Source organism: Pseudoliparis swirei, chromosome 22 (assembly GCF_029220125.1).
Source record: "Pseudoliparis swirei isolate HS2019 ecotype Mariana Trench chromosome 22, NWPU_hadal_v1, whole genome shotgun sequence".
In the NCBI taxonomy this organism is placed as follows: Eukaryota; Metazoa; Chordata; class Actinopteri; order Perciformes; family Liparidae; genus Pseudoliparis; species Pseudoliparis swirei.
The window spans coordinates 7,844,269-7,865,394 of NC_079409.1; the positions used below are offsets into that span (position 1 = coordinate 7,844,269).

At 39.9% G+C, this 21,126-nt stretch overlaps 1 protein-coding gene across 1 annotated transcript in view; it reads right to left on the reverse strand.

Annotated features, from left to right (window-relative positions):
- Positions 1–211: 211 nt before the first annotated feature.
- The window catches only part of grik3 (glutamate ionotropic receptor kainate type subunit 3), an 88,191-nt gene continuing 67,276 nt past the window's right edge, over positions 212–21,126 (reverse strand). Inside the window, exons 11-16 of the mRNA XM_056444443.1 lie at positions 15,029–15,252; positions 11,224–11,342; positions 5,830–6,047; positions 2,480–2,705; positions 1,978–2,228; positions 212–502 (exon numbers count right to left, since the gene is read on the reverse strand). Coding sequence (XP_056300418.1) covers positions 311–502; positions 1,978–2,228; positions 2,480–2,705; positions 5,830–6,047; positions 11,224–11,342; positions 15,029–15,252 — 1,230 coding nt within the window. The 3' untranslated portion in view covers positions 212–310. The remainder of the gene's footprint in view (positions 503–1,977; positions 2,229–2,479; positions 2,706–5,829; positions 6,048–11,223; positions 11,343–15,028; positions 15,253–21,126) is intronic.

Consider the following 21,126-nt stretch of genomic DNA (forward strand, 5'->3'; position numbering starts at 1 on the left):
ATTCCTTAAACAACGGGTATTTTCTTGTGTTTTTGTGTCGCGCACGTAAACATCAGACTTGAAACAGATTTTGTTGGGTGCACTGTTTTTGCAGAACCTCCCCCAAATATTAGTTGCGAATACAGTGGTAAATGTTGTCATACCTGTGTGGCTGATGCTGCCATTCTGAGTTGCCCATGTTTTGTTAGTGTCCCCATGTCACTGTGGTTCATAGTGAATCTAGTGATCCCGTCTATGCCATTGTCTCTAGTCTCCGGGATCGCCCCTGACAAGTTGCTGAGGATGTTCTTGCCCTGGGGGGAACACATTGTCACGGGAACACGGGAGTTATCCCAGTGCTGCAGCTCATGTCCTTTCCCGGGAGTCGCCGGTCGTTGTAGGCGTGCATGTTGATCACTGCATCCGTCTTCGCCGCGGCTGGAGGCCGAGGCTTGTGTTTCACCCGCCTCTCGCAGGTGAACGACAGTCTGATCTCGTCCACCATGGCACTGCACATAGACCTCTGGGCGAAAAGGGAGGATGCGTGGAGGGGAGCAAGAAGGAGAAAGGGACGGGGGGAAAGGGACGGGGGGAGTACATGCTTTAGCTTAAAATTGTTCCGACAGCAGAGTGTCGACAGTCTAAAGAGCACAACGTGCATCACAATGTAACATTCATGTTGTGTCAGTGATCGTGTGTGATTGTGTGCGTGCGAGCTTCCGTAGCCGTCGGCAATGCCACGATGCACCGCCGCCACCAAGCTGCACACGGTTCATTATTACCTTCGCATTGAAAATGCGGAAGGTTATGTTTTGATCGGCGTGTATTTATTTATTTATTTGTATGCGTGTTACTCGCATAAGTAAAAAAGTATTAAACCGAATCGCATGAAATTTGGTGGGATGATTGGTTATTATCCGGGGACCATTTGATTAGATTTTGGGATCGATCGGGTCAAAGGTCAAGGTCATGAAAAGGTCAACATCTTCTTGGATTGCATGAAATTTGGTGGGATGATTGGTTATTATCCGGGGACCATTTGATTAGATTTTGGGATCAATCGGGTAAAAGGTCAAGGTCAAGGTCATGGATAGGTCAACATCTTCTTTTTACCATAGTACGGTCAATTTTTATCCAATTGGCATGCAACTAATGCCAAGATGTTCATAATTCAATGCCCAATCTTTTGATATGCGAAGGTATGCACTCTACCGAGTGCCCGTTCTAGTTGCTGCTGTGTCGGAATGAACGAGTGTGGCGCATGAGCGCGCATGCAGCTACGCGCTGAAATTAGTGACAGTAAAGGGGTTTCATGCTATCCTGACAACTCCGATGACTAATAATGGATTCATTCTCTATGCTCCAATTTGCAATTACGCTTGTTAAAATAAGTAAATGTTGTGGTGTTATGGCTCAAGTACTCCTCGGGATTAGCCAAAGGCATGCAACTCCTTTTATAGCGTGTTTGAACTCAAAGCCAGACCACGCCGTTGGTTTAGAGGCGTTGTGAAAGTATCATTACAAGGGAGACTTGGTTAGAAAGTTCTTTGCTAAAAATCGAGGGCGAGTGAAATTGAATTCATGTTGGATTAATTTTCCAAACCACAGAGTAAAGATTAAATGAAGAAAATAACACATTAGGCATGGGCTGCACGGTGGTGTAGTGGCTAGCACTGTCGCCTCACAGTCGCCAAGAGGGCCGTGGGTTCAATTCCCAGTCGGGGCGGTCCTTCTGAGTGGAGTTTGCATGTTCTCCCCGTGGCAGCGTCGGTTCTCTCCGGCTTTCTCCCACAGTCCAAAGACATGCAGTCAGGTTAATTGATTTCTAAATTTCCCGTGAGTGTGAACGGTTGTCTGTCTCTATGTATGGACTGGCGACCTGGGTGAACCCTGGGATCGGCTACAGCACCCCGCGACCCTAATGAGGATAAGCGGTATGGATAATGGAGTGGAAGAAAAAACAAACACATAAGGCACGTGATTTATGGATACATATACCTGCTCACGCTCCGCAGTCTTCCTTAGCTTGTAGACGAATTCTGCGATCGCCACAAAAACAGACAGCACGAGACCAGATGCCAGCACAATGAATATACCACCCAGGTTCTGGATACCCAAGGGCCCTGTCTCGTGACGCTCTTCATCCAAGCAGCTGCTCCCACTCCACCACTTCTCCTTCAGCATGTGTAGGCGCCCATCCTCCAAGATGCTGAGGATTGCGATGGTGATTTTGTCCCTGTATGGAGAGCCTGGAAGCAACATAAGGTCTGTTTTACTTTGGAAGATATGCCAGCTGGATTCGGTGCTAATAAGTTCATAAACACGTTGTGGCATACTGTCTAACTGGTGGCTCAAAAAAACTAAAAAACATCTTGTGCTCCTGCGTTGTCAAAGCAACCGCTCATCCTTTTATAGGCAACATACTGTATAAGAGAGTGAAGAGGTTGGATTTTTTTTAAATTAGTTAGTAGGTAGTCTCAAATGTATTCACAGGTCTTACCAACGGGAGTGCCGATGCCATAGCCTTTGCTGTCGATGATCCCTCCCACCTGTGTCAGGTTACAGTTCCTCTTGGTAATGTAATCGATAGTTGTGGACTCCATAATGAGGGCATAGTCTGACTTCAGCACCCTCTGAATCCCATCCTCAATAGACTTCACCAGCGATGTGCTCGGCTTGCTGCTCATAAAGGCCCACATCTTCTCGAAAGTAGAAACCTTAGATTTCTGTAAGGGAGAGAAAGAGCCAGCTAAAGAAAACATGTGCATTTGAACCTCATTTGCGCAATCTCCCTAGCTGCAAGTGAGGAAAAATGTACAATGCTCTTCCCACTTACAAAAAGGTTTGAGCTTGAACAGAATTACCAAAAGTGTTACAGCTGAGAATACTGCCAACCATGAAATCTCACCGGCACCTCTGTAGCCCTGATGAATGGCGGAATAACTTGTTATGTTTGAATAGAAAAGGTGGCACATATAGTATTTGTACTTGCAGTTTTCAAGAATACAAATTTCAACCAGTGATACAATAGATTTACATGATTACATCCTGCTGATCTCCATCATCTGGGGATTAAATGACAGCGAATGGAAGGTTTGTGCACATGTATTCTCATAAGGGCCACTGAAGCTGTAATAACAGAATGCCTCTCCATTAGTCTTGCATCAGGCTATGTGGTATTTCACGCAATTTGTATGAGGTCACATTCATGCCATGTCTAATCCAAGATAATTACTGCTTAAGACTATAAGCCATTTCAAATTGTGAAAGATGCTGTTATAAGAAGCTCTCCGTTATGCGTAGCGATGGTAGAAGCACAGTCCTGCTTGTTTAAAACTAAGAAGGTATGATGGTCTGATAATGAAAACTAAAAGCACCAATTAGGGTGTATCGCAAATGTTGGCATTCTCGTCACCAGAGATGAGTAGATGAGGTCGTAAAGGAAGATCGACCATATGGCACATTACAGCAATGTGAAATTCAGAAATCCTACTCTTTAAGACTTTTTTTAACAAAGCAAATATTTAATTAATAATGTCTGTTTTGATGCAAATAACCACTTTAAATGAAAATAATAGATCAAAAGCATAACATTTAGAATTTTTGAAGAAGGGGTTCTTCCCTTTTTTCCCCGTGAAGGGTTATTTGGGAGTTTTTCCTGATCCAATGTGAGGTTTTGGGACAGGGATGTCTATGTGTACAGATTGTAAAGCACTCTTAGAATAATTTGTAATTTGTGAAAATGTGCTATACAAATAAACTGAAATTACAATGACTAAATACATTTTTGGGATAGTGATGAAAATAGTTAGTCTGGATTCTTGAAACCCAGATTGTAATATGGCAATCACGGTAAATGCATAAATGGGTTTAGTGTTTAGAATATGAATCAAACTTATTTCAGACTCAAGGTCCAGATAGTACAAAACATTAACGAGAAAGAAATACATACAATGCTATTAAAGCAATAAAAAAGATTTCTCGAAAAAGAAAAAAAAAGTAGTTTTTCAGTAAAAAACTGTTTCATATCTTAGTCTGTAAAGACTAGGATGGATATTCGGAGATGAATAACTACAGCAAAGTGTCTTTTTGAATTGCAAGAATTAAGCAGAATTGAGAGCAAAAAACCGAGGGTTAAAAATACGTCACCGAAACACGACTTAAGGACCAAATCCATCCAGTTCCATCCATCTGCAAAGCCTTCATCTACTTCACGCTCTCCTCAGTATTTATCTTGTTTTTCTGCCTCATTGAATTGACTTCATTAGGCCTTTCTGGAAGTGCATGGCGGAGCAGAGGGCACTTGAGCCATGATGAGCTAATTAAACACCTGTTTCTCACATTTACGACGCTACAATCATACCGATGAAGAAGAACACTAAATTATCTTTAATTCTTTCACATGTATATTCAGAGAAACTGAAGGTTGATTTCTTTTTAAAGAGTCAAGGAGTTGAGATGGGATCCAGGTGCACTAATTGTCAATACATGACATTTCGTATTCGTGGGATGCAATGCAAAAAGTTATCTTACAGTGTTGTGATTAGTTGGGCTGCAATTCCAAGACACTGGTTGTATTTAAATCTATAAGCTATCAGCAATAACCCTGAACGCAATAACATTATCAAAGCTGGGGGATTTAGAACACAGCATTCTACAGATTCAACAATGAGGCATGCCGTGTTCATGAGCTCCACTATACATATTTGGGGGGCATTAAAACTATAAGATACATGCCCTGAAATAACTTTTAGCTTTTCTGCTCTTGAATTTCATAAACTTCGATTGAAAATGTCTTCGATTGAAATGTGCAATTTTTTCATTTTCTTACACAGAGAAGCTGTTACTCTGGACCATGTGTTATTCAGCACCACAGAAGCAGAAGAATCTAAAGCAAAGCTCCAAATAATAAAATAAAATAAATTCAAAGACCCTGCAGGCAAGCTAAAACTTTGGAATAAAAAGATCATTATGGAGGAACACATCAAACAGTGTAAACAAGTTGAGAAGCTGAATAATTTTCCTTTGCTCTGGGAATTAAGATCTGTGTCTGTATATATATGTATATATACATATATGTACGTATAATTATGTAAATATATGTATATATAGACATATATACATATGTCTATATATATATATACAGGACTGTCTCAGAAAATTAGAATATTGTGATAAAGTTCTTTATTTTCTGTAATGCAATTAAAAAAACAAAAATGTCATGCATTCTGGATTCATTACAAATCAACTGAAATATTGCAAGCCTTTTATTCTTTTAATATTGCTGATTATGGCTTACAGCTTAAGAAAACTCAAATATCCTATCTCTAAATATTAGAATATCATGAAAAAGTATACTAGTAGGGTATTAAACAAATCACTTGAATCGTCTAATTAACTCGAAACACCTGGAAACACATTTTCAAATGTTTGATTTTGTTTTGCTGTTATAAATCTTTTTTTTACTTGGTCTGAGGAAATATTCAAATTTTATGAGATAGGATTTTAGAGTTTTCTTAAGCTGTAAGCCATAATCAGCAATATTAAAAGAATAAAAGGCTTGCAATATTTCAGTTGATTTGTAATGAATCCAGAATGCATGACATTTTTGTTTTTTAAATTGCATTACAGAAAATAAAGAACTTTATCACAATATTCTAATTTTCTGAGACAGTCCTGTATATGCTTCAGCAACACCATGACTGTTTTAACACAAGAACCAATCATGGTGACTATATTGCTGTTGACATATTTTATCTAATATTTCTTCTAAACTAACTTCTGTAGTGTAACAAACTTTTGTTTTTTAAAATAAAAACAATCACACACTCTTTATTGTGCGTACTATACCTTGAAGAAAGTCATGGTTGCGCCGTCTTTGACCACACCGTACTCGATCTTGGTCTGCTTGGCGATGTCATCGGCTGAGTCCACAGGGGATTCCATTCTCTCCACTGTCAGAAAAGCTGCTAAATTCGCGGTATAGGATGATATGATGATGAGTGTGAAGAACCACCAGATCCCACCGATGATCCTTGTCGACAGAGCCTTGGGCATCAGTTCTGAGCCTGTATGCAACACAAAGTGAGAGACTATTAAGCGATTATCCGGATAACATTGTATCTGCCAACTCTGTACCCAAATTAAATAAATGCAGAAACATGATGGTCTCCATGTTTGTTAATTAGCCTGCACATTTTTGTTGGCAGTGCCACTGGAAATAAAGCCAGTTTGTTAGTTTAGCCAAAATATAAGCTCACAATTCGGAATAGGCAGATCAGAACATTAAATTGTTTGTTCCTCAGGCTTCTACATTAGTTTCAATCACCTTTCTGAGCAATAATTTACTAACTTACTCTGTACTCGATCACATTTGCAGATGACAATTATTGTTTTTTGTTAACTTACATCAGTAACCACCAAAGTGTATTTATTGAAAATATAATGTCTATCAAAAACCTTTCGCATTAAATCGATCCCTACACATTATTTCATCATTTCTAATGTGGTTTATTTTGAAACAAGTATTTGCTGCATAATCGATGGTAAATAATGAAAAATTAACTGATTAATAAAATGTACAATTGATCCTCGTCTTGGACTGAATCTTTTATCTGAAATCAGTGTTTTATGAACCAGTTGACATGTCATATGTAATTCACACTACGGTTTTCATTTCATGATGTCATTCATAGCTCATCATGTTCACCATATGCACACACTAATATATTTTGCAGTCAAATAATTACAGTCTGTATAAAAATCTGAAAAAGAAAAAATCCCAATGTACTACGCAGCCAGACTGACGAGTACACTTCAGCATCAACCTTGACTTTGAGTGGTCCTCTGCTAAGTAATACTATGATTATAATGGCTCACTATCTGGTGTTAAAGTTACTTTATATCTCATTTCTGACAACCTTTAAAATACCCTTCTGCTTTGCGCACTGTTACTTTACTGAGAAGATGTATGAGAGCAATTCCAATGAGTAACAAGCACACGATGGGGCGGCAGAGTGGTCGGCTCTTTAACCTCTTCCCCCAAATTTGATTGGATTTGTCCTTTTGTCTTTCGTTAAAGACTACATGGTTACAAACAAGGGAAGTCAGTCAAATCCCTTAATTCACTATGACTTCCCAGCATGGCGGTCCAGTCGCATTCTCTTAAAAATGAAGTGAATCAACGGGGAACTCAATTGAATTCCACACGATAAAATGCTGTTGTCAGCAGGGGACAGTAAATGGCCCTGGATCAGAGAACTAATAAATACAAAAAGCAGATCAATCATATGTTGCAGGGGAAATGAAACGGCATCAACGTGCCAGAGGTTTCCTCGAGGAAGTACTCGTATCTCGTAAGCCAGTTATAAAGATGATACTTATTCTATTTCAGGAACCAAAATATCACATCAATCTCACTGACTGTTTCACTGCTCGTTCAGAAAGATATTTTAAATAGTTGCCTAAGATTATACATACTAACACAACACTTAGGGTCACATAACGTTGTATTGTGGCAAAATAGACATCTTCAATTTTGAGACCAGGCTCAGGAATTTACTTGAAATAAAGAAATCCTTATTATGCCGTATTAGTGGAACTAAGAGACTGATGAAGATGCAGGAAAAAGTGCAATAAAATGTTAGATGAACATTGGCCTGCAAAAAGAGCTTTACATTTATAAACGGCAACACTTTACTAGGTTTATTATGATGTCGTTTTGCCGGCCGACGTTAGCGTTGCACTGGTTCCCAAGACAAAAAGGCCATGGGATTTTTTTTATTGGATTTTGGATTATTGCAGAAAATAAACTCTGCTGCAAACACAAGTTCATGATACTTAAAAGTTCTGTTCAGCAAGACAATCCTTCACCTCGACAGTCTGAAAACGAGCTGTACCACGGCCGCCTGAGTGTGAGTATACACAACATGGCTCCGCACTTAACATTAACTGATAGTTATGGGGGGAGGTCGATCTTCTCATCTAACTCTCAAAGTTAAATGAATAAAAGCATAAGATAACATAGGCCTACAATGTTTTAGAACATAGAGGACAAGCTTCAGGTAGTAAACGTTAGCTATACGCTAGTCCAGCCTGTAGCAAACATTAGCTCACCACAAAGTTAAACGTCAAAGAATAACAAACAACCTTTGTGCCTTTGTTATCGCCCACTCGTCAGTTTACTCAGGAGCAAAAATACAAGTGAGAATTAAAATACCAGGGGTTCTAACATGTCCTGTTATTTATCTCGTTTTCCACGAGATAGCCTACAACGTCTTAAATCCACAGGAGATGGTTTCAAAGTGCTCTTACAAAATCAAAACATATCTGAACTCAAGGCCTATTCACCAGCATCAAAAGGCTTTCGAGAGCTTACTTGTTGGTTATATTAATAGACTAGAATGTTGACATTTTAAATTCATTTAGTTGAGGTCGGAAGAAAATGGTGGTGTTGCATTTTTAACTCCTTTTAGATTTGTTGATTCATCCAGCCTTATGAAAATGAGCTGGACGTTTAGTCTTCAATGATGCTTTTAAAATGTTCCATCGAGGGAAAAAAAGCTGGATTCAGCAGTGCATCATGCTAAACATGATGTCTCGGTGACCATTTTGCAATTATGCCTGTTAAAATAAGTACATGTTGTGGTGTTCTGGCCCAAGTACTCTTAGGGATTAGGTGTTCCTGCCCACTAGTGATCCCTCCCTTTAACATTAGAAACCAAGGCTTTCCCATGAGAACGAGTACCTGCACTTAGCATTCACTCTGTGGAGTCACTGCACAATAACTCCTTTTCAAAGCTCGAGGCTTTTACTTGTTAATTGCTTATAAATAACATTTGTGAATGAAAATATTTATTCCATTGCAAATAAATCTTGTTCTGAATCTCAAGATGGGGCAAAGTCACAACTGCAGTTTCTTAAACACTGACAGATGTCAGTGCATATTAGTTTGTGCATAACAAATCAAATAAAGAGTACAATACTTTCGGCTTTAGCAATGCATCTTGGTAATATTAACCAAGCACACATATATTTTAGAAAATCAAAGAATAATGTGAGCGAGAATGAGCGAATTGGGAATAAGCCAACTCATAAAGGAATCGTACTTTCTAAAATTATTTCACGCGGAGAAACCAATTTACAGGAAACGATCAGACATATGTTTGTTGTGAGCAACAGCCTACCGAGACCCCAAGGAAGGCATTCGAAGAACACAAAGTGTTTGTTTTTGCACCTCCTCATATTTTGCATTCTTTGTCTTGTGGATGACACCTCCCTCCCACAGACGAGCTGGGAGGATTTCTTTTTAGTGGTTGTGCATCTCCTCATACGCGCCCATTTGCATTTTAAACATGTCAAGGAAATGGCTTCCGTCTCCACTGCTGTCACCGTGTCTGGCAGACGAGTAGCGGATGTCTGTTAACGTGACTCCGACAAAGTACATCTCGCTGCAGAGGCCGCCGTGCAGCGTGTGTTACAAGGTGCTGCAGCACAGAAGCCAGAATCAGTCCGTCAATTTCCACTTGGATAATTTACATCGGTTTTCAAATCATTGCCGAGATCATTTTGACAACACTCGATTTAAAAATCATGTACGGGATGTAATGGAACATACAAAAAACCTACCGGTATCGTATGTATTCATTCATAATGCAGATACACCTGCTAGAAAGCTCACATGAATATTAACTTCGATGTGTGAGTATTTTTTTTTCAGTGGACAATGAATAAAAACTGAATCTCAGCAACAGTTTCAGTTGACGACATTGACAGACAACATTGTGAAACATGAGAAATCATATACAATAGGGAATTCTTCCCAGTTTAGTTCAATAATAAAGGCCATAACTAGCTTGTTCTGTTTTGATTCTCTCTCTCCTCTCCCTCCCGGCATGCGGGAGCTTCACTCGCATCCCTCCGCCTGCACCGGCAAATTGGCAAAGCCGCTCTGCAGTTTCACAAGAGTGCTGCCGAGCGTCTGTGCTTAATGAATTGCTGAATGTGTTTGCTCTCCTTATGGGCAAAGATCCACTGTCAAGTCTCGCTAAGCCCCTTTGATTTGTCTTGTTACATTGGGGTTAAGCATTTTATTACCTGGGCCTTCTTTTTCCTCCACAGTTGACTTCATTATTTTACTCCTGGGCGTTCATTTACTTACCTATCCCTTGAAGGAACATCTGGCGAATGAAAACTTGCTCTATCCCTTTGTTTTTTTCAGTCAAAAGGTGTAATTAAATAGTGGGAGGTTTAGTGATCCGGGTTCTCGTGCTCAGTGAATAAATTGCTTATTTTGTTCTGACTGGTTTCAGCATTATACACTCCAGGTGCTCTTTATAGCGCCGAGCCCAAGTGGTAGTTTTTGATTGCATTCAAAATGTTTAATGTTCTTGAACGCCTAATATGAATAGGTGAAATATATTATGGATTCGATGCCAACTAGTTCTTTAGATAGAAATATGATGTAAATTTTGGAAGTAATTACATCATTTTGATGTTGATCTTTTGGACTTGACAACGCTCTGGAGTTACTGGAAGTGTGAGACTCACATGATTTGGAAACGATCCTATGCAGCCACCTCAGGAATCTAATTCTACAAATGGTAGACTATGACATTCACTCCCCATACACACGCACACACATACAGACTTGCTTGTTGAGCGGTGAAATGGCTTCAAAAAGACCCCGTAATCCGTGATCGAATCTGACGATTCTGCTTCCAGCGATCCGTGAGCACATTAAAGATCATAATGGAATTTAATTGGAAGGCTACTTGTCGGACAGCTAGGTGGGAGACTGAGGAATTTTCTGTCACACAGCTCTGAAAACATCACGCCAGCCAGCTCTAGCGTGGCTGACAGCTGGTATTTGTCAGACATGTTCCTCAACTCACCCTTTTCCGTCCCAGAAATCGGAAAGCTCCTGAGCAGGGCACGCCACAGCGTTGTGGGGAAGTTAATGCAGCAATGTTTTCCATCCTTTCCTGACAATCTCTGACAAGTGCCTGGCACCTACTCTAACCTTTTTAAACAGCAGGTAGGTGACAACAGCCTTCCTTTGTCATGTAAGTCTGAGCTCTGCTGTTGTTCTTGACAGGTAAAATGTCTCATGAAACAGTCAGGGAATGGAAATCATGGAGCTTGTCAGTTAAAAAGGGAGAAATAGAGCGCTAGCAGTGCATGGGGAAAGAGGGTGGTTTGACAGTATTGCTTCTGACAAGGAAGAGGATGTGTGCGCCGCCAAACCTTGTTGCATTAAGGAGCCGACTCCAAACCAGAAGCTGTTCAGGAGGGTGAAGTTATTCTCCACCACATCAGATCCAGGGTTACAGGGATGGGCGTCATACCATTCGTATGGGCTGAACCTGGGAACGAGAAAGGAAGTTGGACAGCTGTTTAATCTTCATCTTTATGAGAACACACAACAATATGTTTCGGATCCCTCTTGAACACCGTTCCTTCCTCACGTAGAATCTCAAACTGAATCATATCAGCTTGGGAGCGACTCTATTTTAGAGTTCCACCTTTGGTTTGAAGTAATGGAACTACAGTATTGATGACTGCAGAAGAGCAGCAGCTCTACAAAGCGGGACACGCTTTAACTGATTATTTGGGCCAATAGTGGCAGCAGAACAAGCAGTAAACACAACCTTGACTGACTTTATGGAGTTGTTGTGGCAAAACATGTTCGTAATATAGATATTAATGTATCCAGCAAGCATGAAGTAGTAGTAGCACTTATTTGGATGTGTGCTTGTGGCAGCCTGATACAATCCGATATTCACTCCGTTTTGGTCTCCACCTACTCCTAAACAAATACGTCTCTTTAGCTGCTACATCCTCCAATCTATGTTCATTAGTTGGTCACTAATTTAGTTTCTCGGCCGTTTGGGGCTGGGCAATCAGCATACAGTCTGTTTTCACTGAGGAAAACCGCCCACTGCTGCTCTTAACAAAACTCATGAGAGCAGTAAGACTTAAGCTGCAAGCCATGTAAACCAAAACAATGTGGTGACATTAAAAAGCTCTGTAAAAGTGAGGGGAAGTGTAGAGTTGGGTTTACCGCAGTGAGCAACAGCTTTCAAATGAAATAGTTGTTTGATCCATCGGGATAGCTCCAAACTATTTTATTATTCAGTATATGTTATATGCCTTGTGCTAAAGGTGCTCAGAAATAACTTTTTTCAGTCATGTTTGAGAATGTGAGGTATTAAGACTCCACTGAAACCATAAAGCATGCATCTTTCCATATCTCTGCCATTTAGTTTGACACCTGCTGCAAACCTTTCATTGCACAAGGCATTTTCAGAGGCAGATTCTGAGATAAAACATTCTAAATGTCACTACTTTCCTCTCTTTTTTCCAAAGTATTCATATAATGTGAAATATCTATTTCTGCCTCTTTACTCTGGGTGCTCTTCTGGATACAATTGGATCCCTTAGACTCCAGATATAATCGACTGAATATGGGGCATATCTGTTACTTTGATGAGATATGGAAGAAAGTGCTAACGATAGAAAAATAAAAAGCCATTTCTTCAAACGCTAGATAAGTAATTACAATGGTCCACAACATTGGAACCCACAATGTTGCATAGTTAGAATTCTCTAGAAATATTTAAGTGACTGAAATGTATATTGTTCAAGAGATGGATACACTTCAATCTAATTACATGCTGCAGAAATATTTTCTAACGTGTCAGCAGTCTATTTTAATCGGACACTGAACAGGACTAATGGTTAATCTTTTAAAGCCTCTAAAATGGAGGTTTTTTTCAGAAATTATTTCTTATTGTAGTTAATTAATCAGACATCTGAACTGATGGCCAATAAGAGGGGTTTTTTACTCAATGTTGGCATACATAAGTTGTAATTTTAATTATTAAAATAGCATTAACATAAAATACACTCCCCAGTGTTTTGCTCTCAAAGTGTTTCTCTTAACATTCACGTCCCCTTATTAACATGTGGAGACATCAGAGAAGCGTTGAGCAGCTGTTGTACAAATGCTTCTACCCACCAATCCAATTACTTCTCAATCTCAGTCTCATTTTGTTTGACTTTAATGTGAAATGGAAAGCATTGGTCAAATAAAATGTGAAAGTGAAGAGGAATGGAAAATACGAGGGCTTTCAAAACCTACACATGAACTGGAAAAACCGAGCAATGTCCCTTTTCATTATTTGATTGCAATGACTACGCAGTAACGGTCCTCGTGCTTTTTCAATATCCCTGGTTCTCTGCTATTTTCCAAAGCGGTCGTGTCGGTGAGAGCAGCCATAAGCCTGCTTCAGACTGAACGACCCGAAACAGAACAGTCTGCTGAAACAACATTGTTCGTCGTCTGCCAAGAGTGTGGCTCACACATACAGTAGAGGAGGTGGTCTGAAAACAGCTTGTCTAAACATAACATTGTTCTATATTAATTATTTCACAGGCAGCTATTCTCCAACAGTAGTGAATGTTCATTGGCAAGATGTTAATACCCAACGACGCTTGCATGTCAAATATTTGAGGACAAATAAATTGCATGGATTGTGGAAATGTATGGCAAAGGCTGCAAGTAACTAGTGATAGATTTATAGCAACCCAAGTGATTTAATGTTGTTTTGCTTTCATTGTAAATCCTTGATTTTCTCCAACAAAGCAAGAGCAATTGCTTCTGATCTCTCTACCTTTCATACGGTCAAACACTTTCGCTTTTGGATATTGTTGTTGTCACTATTGGAAATTGACGATACAATTAGAATTCTAATCAAAAAGAGAAATAGATAGTTTTACACCCACACTGGCCTAGACAGAAGCTGAAACCAGGTCACTGTGTACCTATGAGGGATGAAAAGAACATGGAGGAACCTACATCATTACACACTTAGAGAGGTTACAGAAATCTTCTAATGGTTGTTCCGATGTGCTTCTCCTGGTTTCGAGTAAAAGGGTTGAATGAGAGGGACAAAATATATTCTTGCTCTACGTCCTCTTAAATCATCTTTAGTTTTTAAATATAGGCTGACATACAGTTTATTTTACACGACATTCATCTCCAGCTATGGACTAAAATATGCCTTTTGAAAGGGTACCTTGCAACATAATTATTATGGCACAGTGTAGCTTTTGAAAGCCAAAGTGTTTTCTGCCTAATATGGTTGGCAATGCTTTGACATAAGTCCAGTATTCAATTTGACCTACTTGTGCCCTCTTATTGTTCACCAGTGTCTGTTTTATGCTCACACGATTTAGGGGATGCAGCAGCTTTCCAGCTTTCTAGGCCAGCCTCCAAAAAAAATCGATGCAACAATTTAAGATGATTTTGTTCTTATGTGAAGCCACTCCAGAATGTGTTTGGTCTCACAACAACGAATGAGGAGTGAGGAGTGCAGCTGTTTGCTCTCAAGCCCCAGAATGCCTTTCAGTTCCCGCTTTTCTCGAACTTCCTCAAGCACCATTTTGTGGAAGGAGCAGGAGGAAATACTCACAATGATACTAACAGGATATTCATCATATTCACGAAGAAAAAAACACTTTTCAGCCAATCAACAGAACTCCAACCATAATAATTCTATGAGTTATTACTGCCAGGAATGACATTTTTGTATGTGAATGATAATGATCAACTATAAATCGCTTCGACTGATACAATCTCCCATCAGGTGTGTCTATCTTTTCTGTTAGTACTGCTGAATATGATCACAAGGTTATAATTGAGTTTTTTCATCAGCAAGTATTTCTTTATTTTTAGCAATCTTTTTAAAGTGGATCATAAAGCTGCATTGCCAATAAAGAAAGACATAACGCAGGAAACGAAAAATTGCTCTCTGAATGGGACTTTGCAAATCCACTGAAGGTTTTTTATTCATGTTCCTCCTCCCACAGCCCATACAGACAGAACTGCCTCGATCAGTACGAGGCGTCTCACACAGTATGAGGATCTGGCTGGTTCACTTAAATCTCAGCCTGTGATGATTTCACAGAAAATGGCCGTGTCTATTGAGAGACCTCAAGGAGAAATGTATGAAGGACGGATAGGACAGTATGCAACTTGTGGACTTACCTGGCAATGACGAAAAGGACACAGCTAACACCCAGGTAGGCCAAGAGGATGTAGACCCACATGTCGGGAGTCATGGGGTTCAGGAAGGAGAAGAAGCCGTTGTTGGTGGCATTGGGTTTGCGATACAGAATGCTGATGCCCATGCTCATAAAGGGCTTGGAGAAGTCGATGACCTTTTCACGCATGTAGGTTATGGTGAGAGGAGCAACTGCAAAGTCTGCTCTCTGTAGAGGAAAAACAAAGACCATAAAAACAGCACATCTGATTTCCATTTTAATATTATTACTATTTTTTTCTGGCAAAGCTTGCAGTGTTGCTCTAGAGTTCACAAAGTTATGTCTGTCTCTTGGTCCACCACTTTGGTCCAGACTGAAATATTGTATCGCACCAGGGACATTAGGTTTTGCAGATAGTTGTAGAATAGAATATTAATTATAATGTGAGCCCCTGACCCTCTAGTCCCACCATAAGATTGACCTTTGTTGCTGTGAGTAAAATGCATCAAGAATTATTAAATTAATTATTTTGAAGTTTGGTACAAACATTCTCCTCCCCCTCCGGATGATTTTAGTTAACTTCTGTAACGTGTCATGTAGCAATCTGATCAGATTAAAATTGACATTTTTTGTAATACTTTGGTTTATGACCAAATTCCTGCAAAACAAATGGCATTGCCATTAGCAGTGGCGGTTCGTCCATAGGGGGCGCTAGGGCGCCGCCCCTCTTAAAAAAAAATGAAAAAAAAAAAAAAGAAGAAAAAAAAAAAAAAATCCATAAATAGTAAATATACCGTGTTTGACGCTTAAAAATGTGTGTGGAGACCCGCCAGCCTGTCAACAACCACTTAATAAAATAAAATATAATATATATATCTTATCAGAGAAGAGCCCCTCCCTTTTTTCGAGGCGGTGGTCTGGTGTGTGCTGTACGGCGATACAACATTTCAGTCGTTTGACATTGAAATGATTCACATTGGGATGAAAACGAACCTTGAAGCGCACAAACCGCGATTGCATGCGCGATCGGATTATTGAGAGAGATGAGAGAGAGCCCATCCCTCAGCCCATAGAGTGTTTTTTTTTTCCCTCATGGACTTTCCTTTGAATCGGACCACTTTTGAATTGTTTGTGTTCGGTAGACCTATTTTTGCATGCAAATACATGAATATCTTTAAAAATCAGATCAGCACGCATACACATTTTATTTATGATAATACTGTATCTAATTACACACAGCCATTTTAGGACCCTGGTGAAATATAAAGGAAAAAAACTGCTTAATGCTGGCAACAAAAACATATGCTGTTACTTTTGTATATTACAACATACATTTGGCATATAGATGTGCTTGGTTGGACTTAAAAGCAGTATATGGTGGCACATTTGTACATTTTGAGTTCTGATATTGGGCTGTTTTTTCTCACAGACCTGTAACCCTGCAGGGCCAGGGAGCTCTCCACGCACGCAGGTACGCGAAAGAGCTAGTTAGTGGCTTGTTGTGTTGTGAAAACTCTGGTATTGAAAATAAAAGACCTTTCAATCCGCGGACAGATATTCAATCGACGGAGATATATTAGAGTTGGGAAAAGAGTCCGGACCCGGACATATCCGAATTAAAATTTAAGAGCAAATCGCACGCTGACCCGAGGAGACACCCGAGATTCTCCTCCTGCCGATATGCTAAACGGAGCTGGTTAGCTGAATGCTCCATGAGTAATCTGTTGTTGTCCTGACTGAAACCCCTGACTACAACGGACTGAAACTCTACAGAGCCTGACAAGGGGAGCTCCAATCTCTGAAAGCAGTCATCTCAGCAACTTGAGCGTTTATATTAAATGCTGCATCTAGTTAACTGCTAGCGCTGAGCAAGGACACCGTTGCTGAGAAGAAGGAGACCGAAAAAGCAAAAAACACAACGAAGAAGAAAGAACACACACACACCATCAAGAAGAATGAAAAAGAGTTATTGACATGATTGACTTAAGAATAGTTATAGTTTTAGTTGGAGGAGACATGTGATCTCTTTCTGACTCTTTTCTGTCTGAAAAGCTCTTCATGTGAGGGTGAAACTTTTTTTCTGTAAACCTCTCTGAAACCCCAATCCAATGTTCCTTAAACCTCTCATTGTTGAGTGCTATTTAAACTGCGCCCCCCCCAAAAAAAATTTCACCAGCCGCCACTGGCCATTAGCCTCAGCTAAACATGCTAAAAGAGGATATACTGTATATATATATATATGGTTTGCCTTTCATTTGAAGTTTAGATATAGACAATAATATATGGGGGTGGCATTCACTGTGAAAAGTGAATGTGGAGGTAAAATAAGTCTCTTTGATGATACCTCTTACACTGCTCCAATGTCTAAGATGCAGTTCCATCTATGAAGCCATTATCTATTGTCAATAGAATGACATATGACACCAGAGAGTATTATGCAACGGACATGGCTGAGCGTGACAAATAATTTGCCAACACTATTATATGCGTATGACTGCAGATTCAGAAGGTTACCATTTACATTTGCGGGGGCCCCACAAGTCCTCAGCAATCCAGCTGGACAGGAGGTTAATTAAACCAGCTGCTTGGTTCACGCTCGGATGGCTCTTTCCTCCAAGAAACGACACAACACTCAAGGGGAGGCTTTCTTTTCTTCCCACACGCCGAGCGTCAAGAGAGGAACGGGGCTCGTTCACCGCTAACCGTACAGCATTTTCACCGAATAAATTGAGTCCTCGTGTTTGTTTTGGGTCTTTATGCAAAAACATCAGTCCTGCTTCCAAAGGAACTGCATCTTCTGGTTCCAGAAGCACACACACAAGAAGGAAAAGACAGAGAGATGAACGATTAAGCCAAGTCCCTGCTCTCTTCTTGTGATGTGTACTCTATGGCATCTTATTTGTTTTTTAAGACCCTAAAACCACCGCAAGGCTGTTCTTCACATGAGTTTAACTCTCCCCGTGGCTGAAACAGCCCGTTCCCCAGATTTATGTGATAACTGCTCCATAGCAGTAAACAAAGGTCAGAAAGAAAACATTTCCACTTTGCGCCTGGCACTGCGGATTGGGCACTCCTGTGGTCGGAAACCACGGCAGCTAAATACACGGTGGCCTCTGAAGAGATGGAAAGATGGGAAAACCGATGCATCCTGCAGTGCATCGGCTGTCCCATTTTAAACTATTCAAATTTGTACATCACACACTGGTCCGTCTGTTCTCTGCTGCCAACTGCAGCTTTGAACCAACCTGCCACTCAGCCGGAAGATCAACCAGCATGCGATTCCAAACATCCCTATGGTGCTATACATGCTGCATGTCCTTGTTCTGCTTCCTGCTTAGGCAAACAAACTGGGCACAATCACGTTTACCTGATAGTGCCCTGCTGCGTGCCACATGGCTCTGTGTTATCTGGGTTTTGCAGATGGCGGGCTTAGCGGTGTTCTCCCTCCGGACCTCTTCACCTGATGATAAAGTTACAACTCGCACGATTCGTGCCTCTCCAATATATTTTCTGCACTCTGAACATACAGTCGCTGAGCAATATTACAGTGAGCTCCATCTTATTCTTAGTTTGTCTGAATTGCTAAACATTAGAGTGCATTAGTGCATTTGCTGCAGTGCCAAACACAGGGTACTTACGTAATGCTGAGAACAAAGGCTTTGAATCCTTTATCAAACAATTACACACTGTCCTATACAGTCTGTAGATGTATTTTACAGCTTGCATTCACAATGCTGATATGAATATTGTATAGCACTTGCATATATGGATCCTGTGTTGCTCCCTCTCTTCTTTGAGATCAGATTTTGCTTCAAAAGAATGTGGTGCATTTGCAGAAACACTTTGCTGAACTATGCAATGGTCACCACAGATAACGGAGAATAATTGCATTTGCGGTGCATTCAGAGCTTGGTGGCCTGGAACTGTGATTTACTGAAGGGGGCTTTGACAGACGGGTCAGACATATTTGCTGTTGATGCAGTTGAACTGTTGCCCTTGCAGCTATGGTTCAGCCACTCCCACCACCATGTCATCCTGTTGTCTCCGATCAAAATCAAAATAGCACTTGTCCATTCATGTGCAGTCACAACAACAAAATATCCTTAGATGAGCATAAAAACACAAATGTGAGAGTTTTCCTAGAAAACACACAATGTGGAGCAGCCTTCTATTCAAACCAAAATCTAGTTGACTGGTCAGTGTCTTTCAAAGATGATGTGGACTGGCTACAACCGTGTAGCGTATCTGTTGAGGGAAACGGGAATTGCCATGACAGAAACAAATGATGTGCTAAGCATGCTATTAACATTGGCATCACAGCTTGATTAAAGTGATCATCTATTTTGACTAAATCAAGTTTAACAAGGCCTGTTGCATCATGTAGCACCTTCCAAACAATGCCCTTTGGCACCGCAGTGAGCGTTGTGACTAGACTGAATACAACATAAAGGATGTATGTGCTAAATCGTTGCACATGATAACCTTGCATTCTTGTACGCAGCAGTTACATGGGGAGAAAAATATATAGTATTATATGCTTTGCTCTATTACTATCACATCATCTTCTATGTGACATAACTAGATGAACTACAGTACAGAGATGAATAAAGGCTTCACCTCATATGAATAAACTCAAGCAGTCAGTCAAGGGTTTTTGTGAAATGTTGAAATGGAACTATGCTTTTTTTTCCAAACGACTTGCAATAAAAATGAATGACATACAGATTACTAGTTATGTAAGGTTGGATACAGGTTAACGACATGTTGAACACTACTAAAACAGAGCCATTAACTATCGATGTGCATTAGGAGGAAGATGTGTGGTGAATAATCGTTGTCGGGAAGCAGCTGTGTTTAGTTAGTTTGGACATAGAAGTATTTGAGGTATTTGTTGTGACAGTGGTAATAGAAAAAAAGGCCCAACGCTAGAAACTGAATAAAATATGTGGATGAATGAGTCAATAAATACTTAGAAATGAATGTGTGAAAAAAAGTAAATTATTATGGAACAGTAATATTATTTTAATACTTTTAATTGAACCGTTCAAATAGTTGTTTTTGTAGAGCTGGGTTTTATTGCACTTTATTGTTACCTGTTCTGTTAGAAGATGTAATCACTGTGAAATGGTGATTTGGCTTCTGCTTTTCCAGTTTAAAAATATATTGTTCTTGTGGATAGTTAGATGCTCCCGGTAGAGATGTTGTGGTTTGTTTATGTGATATGTCCAGCATGTCCGAGTCTCCCAGCATGCACAGTGACAGGGAACTGTGATTTATGATGGTACACTATGTGAGCTGCTAGCATTAATGCACGAGCCTTGTGCTTTAACAGCTCAAACCAACCGCTTTCCCATTTTCTACCTCACATATTATCTAACACTTGGACCCTGATCTCCCGTAAATGTTATACATCTAATCTGTCTGTATAACAATGAGGGGGAAATAGGTTTTGAAGAGGTTAAAAGAAAATAGTTGGATACAAATCAAACCGATATAAACTATGACAGCAGTGGCCTTTTACTATTCACTCCTCTATCTCTTTGTATATGTTGTACACAATGAATGTACACATATTTCTGTATCATTTTTTTAAAAGGAAAGAGGATTGTACAGTACATGTAAAAGTTATTGAGTTGAGAAGAAATACAGAAATTGTGGTAGTTTGAGGTTTACTCCCAAGGAATCTGGAGCCATATTGGCCTCTCATATCATTGTAGGGTCAGATCTCTTGAGCTTGAGCTAAAGTTTATGTTTCAGGTCTGCTGAATCACGGATCAGCTTATCCATACCGACAAGGGTAAGAAAAGCACCAGACCACAAAATAAAACCGACAAAAAATTCACAAAGCAGACTTCATGCGCCCTTGGTCATGCGATAAGGAGCAGTAAAAGCAATAAATAGCGGTGTAGATTATAATCTTCACTTCTGCTGCTATTCACAGAGGCAATAAACCGACTAAAAAAGAAAACAAATAAATGAGTACTATCTCAGATGTCTTGCTTCATCTTTAACTGTATTTTCTCTGCTGATTGATTAATTATCTTTACAAGCAAATGGAGCAAATTGTTGATATGAGTTTGTCTGTTTACCAGCTTTTACAGT